General features: G+C 40.4%; 1 protein-coding gene across 1 annotated transcript in view; it reads left to right on the top strand.

Moving 5' to 3' along the window:
• Positions 1 to 1429: 1429 nt before the first annotated feature.
• Positions 1430 to 4127, top strand: part of SARC_07687 (hypothetical protein) — a gene marked incomplete at its 3' end in the record, with an annotated part of 6424 nt that continues 3726 nt past the window's right edge. The window contains exons 1-2 of the mRNA XM_014298365.1: positions 1430 to 1873; positions 3733 to 3927. Of these exons, the coding sequence (XP_014153840.1) occupies positions 1664 to 1873; positions 3733 to 3927 (405 nt within the window). The 5' untranslated portion in view covers positions 1430 to 1663. The remainder of the gene's footprint in view (positions 1874 to 3732; positions 3928 to 4127) is intronic.

Here is a 4127-nt window from a genome sequence, read left to right as displayed (position 1 = left end):
AATCTAATAGTATGTATATAGCCATTGTATCCAGGTTCGATTGCCAGGACAGGTCACAAGCATATGTCCATAACCCAGTGCATTATGACAGCGCAAGTGTGTCTCAGAAGGAGGCGTGTTTAATACACATTGAGTTTAGTAATAGAAAAGTGTAACATTATAAGTAACCAACTATATGTAGCAGAGCAAGTCGTTGCTATACTGATTCGTTCGCCATACACGTGCACAATTCTCAACGTTTCTGTCGGTTCAATTATGTGATATACCTTAAAGAAGAAGCAGCACCGAACATAAAGCCCAGACTGAGTCCAAGGGAGGCTCCCATCATGGCCCCAAATTTAGCACGCTCAAAACATTCCCCCATTTTGCTGTTTATGATTATTTCAAAGACAGAATATTTATGTCGTCTGCAGGTTTATGAGCTTCAAATATACACACAATGCACTTTCAAATTATGCATTAAATAGAATATTTACATTTTTATAAAGTGAAAATCTCGTGAGTCACACTACTCACACGTTTCTCTCTCTTCTTGTGGGGATAAAGTTTTGAGATTGTGTATCGTCTTTTTGGTCGGTTCCAAAAGCACCTCAAATGAAACAGGATGTAATTTTATAAAATACCGTTTTCAACATTAAAAAGGTACATAAACTATTTCGAGGTTTTAGGGTTTTTCGATTGAACCACAGACACTATTAAAAATAAATATTTACAAAGTAAATAAACGTTGGATCATACGTTTTTTATATTGTCAAAACGAGAAAGGAATAGTCCGCGTAGCCTGCTGTGTATAATTCAGAAGGCCATGTAGTCCGTAAAAATTTACATTGAAATCTAATCCATATTTTAAAATCGGGAACTTCCAAATCGTTCAATTCACCCCGAGGCCCTAACAAATTTGGCTAAATCGTGGAGAAGATCCTCGCAACCGGCCAGCTGAACTACTCGGCCCGCAACACGGATGGAATATTCGGATAATATATATATGCGTGTATTTTATTTACCTTGGCCTGCACCAATACGATCGGGCCGTTTTGGCGGGAGAAAACACAACTGAAATGGGCGGGCTATACAGTTTAACTTTTTTTGATTTCTTCAAGATCGCTTGATGATAGTACATGCGATGCATTCATATGTAAATGGATACCATATCATATACAGATACAATACATACATAAATACATAAATAGCATACATATTGCATACAAATTATACGTATCACACACATCATATGTACCATACTGGTCGTATATGGCATATGTGTCATACAGTCATGGACGCTTGGATATAAGCAGTGTTTGTGTATGTCGAACATAGTTTGCGTGTGACGTCGATTCATGAATGTGTATTTTATCTGGGGGAGAAAACTTGATGTGTGCGGGATTAAGCTACTAATGTGAGTAAATCTCTAACAGCATAATTGACAATACGCCAGTGTGTGTGTGTGCTCACGAGTGTATACGCAGCGCAGATTGCAGTTTATTGGCGAGACTCGATTATACTGACTCCAGTCTTTCAAAGTACCTGCAGTACACGGGTATCAATACGAAAGTGTATAGTGATACTATATACAAATAAGATATTGTTAGTATATCCACATCGTATATCGATATTAAGTTTAAAATACATATAAGAAACCGATACTTGATATTATATATACACAATGGCTAAACGGGATGAAGTCGGAGATGAAACCAACATCCAGGTGGTCGTTCGTTGTAGAGGCCGCAATGAGATGGAGAAGAAAGGCAACTACAACAGCATAGTCGAGTGCAACGAATCCCGCAAGCACACCGTGGATGTGCAATGTGTCAACCATCAGACAAAGACCTTCACATTCGATAGAGTGTTTGGGCCTACTGCTACACAGCAGGTACTGATTATACTGATTATGTTCATGAATTGCCATACATAGTGAATTTTGTAGCGGTGGAACGCCGATTGGTATATATATATATATATATATATATAGACGTGGCTCTTGATTGGATGTGTATTCATAAAAATTAGTGTTGGATCTAGTGTCAGATTGTTTGGGGATTGTAAATGTATATATATCTTCCTTTTTTTTATTCGAGACATACCGAATCTTCTTATTGAAACACATACACTCGCCATATACGGGGCGTTTTTAACTGACACGTAGCATGTGCCAGACACTCCTAAGCTTCCACCATGATTTTAAAGATATAGGGTGTTTTACGTTTACATTACATATAACAGTGGAACACGCACCTCATATCCTACCCTCGCCTACTCGTATCTTATGTGATATTTACGTCTATATGCATATAACAGTGGCATACACACACTGCATGGTCTACGCTCGCGCATTCACATTGTATGAAACGTTTACATGTATACAGGTTGTATACACTGAGGAACAAACACTACCCATCCCACCATTGTCCATGAACAAGGCATAGGTGTATCAAATAAAATATCTCATTGGCACAACGTACTATAGATACATGCGAAGCACTCACCCACACAACCTCCACAGATCATACACCCTACCTTTGCCACTCCGCCGAGTATCAGACCTGTAGTGGGACTCTGATGCAAAGTATATACCTTTGATTGTAGGACTCGCTGCACATGTAATCCGTACTCTCGCATGCCCCATGTCCACGTATTTGATACCCATCACCGAAGCATGCAGGCAGGCATATCGTATACATGATACATGATACATGGTACATGTAGTATACACACTCGAGTACTACACCCGTGGCGATATTCTCGACGGGACAGGACCCATGCACGACTTGCACACACACTATATGCGCGCTATGCACGCATGGGAATATACAACCTTAATCGTATTGACTCACATATACATGACCTATGCCAAGTGCATCATATCCGTAGCATGTGCACATGCACTTGATCTCGACACTCTGTAGAGCACACTATGCGCATATGCCATGAACTAGGCCCATTTATGGCCTCACATACACATGATACACATGGTATATATGGTATTAGATTGCCTGTACGGTTGTCCATGGAATGATAAGTATATGCTACACATGGTATATATGGTATTAGACTACCTGTACAGTTGTCCATGGAATGATAAGTATATGATACACATGATATATACGGTATTAGACTACCTGTACAGTTGTACATTGAATGATAAGTCATGGTACATGTGGCATACACTCATACGTATATTCACACAGTGTCGCGTATACGAATCACACACGTCGTGCACGTGACATAGACACTGCCGCAGATTCGTACACATCCAAAGCGACCTATGTTGCCCAGACACCAAGCATGCGACCATTCTACTGATTCGCACACAATGGATGTGAAATAGATGCTGTATTAAAATAATCATACCACAATGGATGTGAAATAGATGCTGTATTAAATTAATCATACCACAATGGATGTGAAATAGATACTGTATCAAATTAATTATACCACAATGAATGTTTGCCACATGTAGCGACACACACTACACACATCAGACATGTGAAGCATGGGGAAACGGAACTCAGAAGGGTGTGTGTGTGCGTGTGTGTCACATGCAGAGCCTATGGAAGAAACTCGGATGTATGTGTATGTCATATGGATTAAAATCCACCACAGTCACATCGTCCATAGGCTGTGTTCAATAACAAAACCAGAATGTCTGTGTGCGTGTCGCCTGTGTTCCCAAACACTATAACCACAAAAAGTTAAGGTACTCACACGTGTGTATATTGCCTTCATTGACAGGATCTCTACAAAGATGTCGCTGCCAATACGTTAACAGAAGTGCTGGCGGGATACGATTGCACTATCTTTGCCTATGGCCAAACAGGCACAGGCAAGACCTACACTATGGAGGGAGTGATCGATGCGCAGAGTGAATCATGGACCAAAAGTCCCCAGGCAGGCATCATCCCCAGAGCTCTCAACCACCTATTCGATGTATGTTGAATATCTGTTGCCTGTGTGAGTGTTGTGCAAGTGTGTGTTTAATTGTATGTCCCATGTGTTGCCTGTGTGAGTGTTGTGCAAGTGTGTGTTAATTGTATGTCTCATGTGTTGCCTGTGTGAGTGTTGTGCAAGTGTGTGTTTGATTGTATGTCTCATGTGTTGCCTGTGTGCGTGTTGTGCAAGTTTGTGTT

Source organism: Sphaeroforma arctica (assembly GCF_001186125.1).
Source record: "Sphaeroforma arctica JP610 unplaced genomic scaffold supercont1.625, whole genome shotgun sequence".
NCBI classification, from domain to species: Eukaryota; class Ichthyosporea; order Ichthyophonida; genus Sphaeroforma; species Sphaeroforma arctica.
Note: the sequence above shows the minus strand (reverse complement) of the source record. Positions and strands in the feature narration are given on the sequence as shown.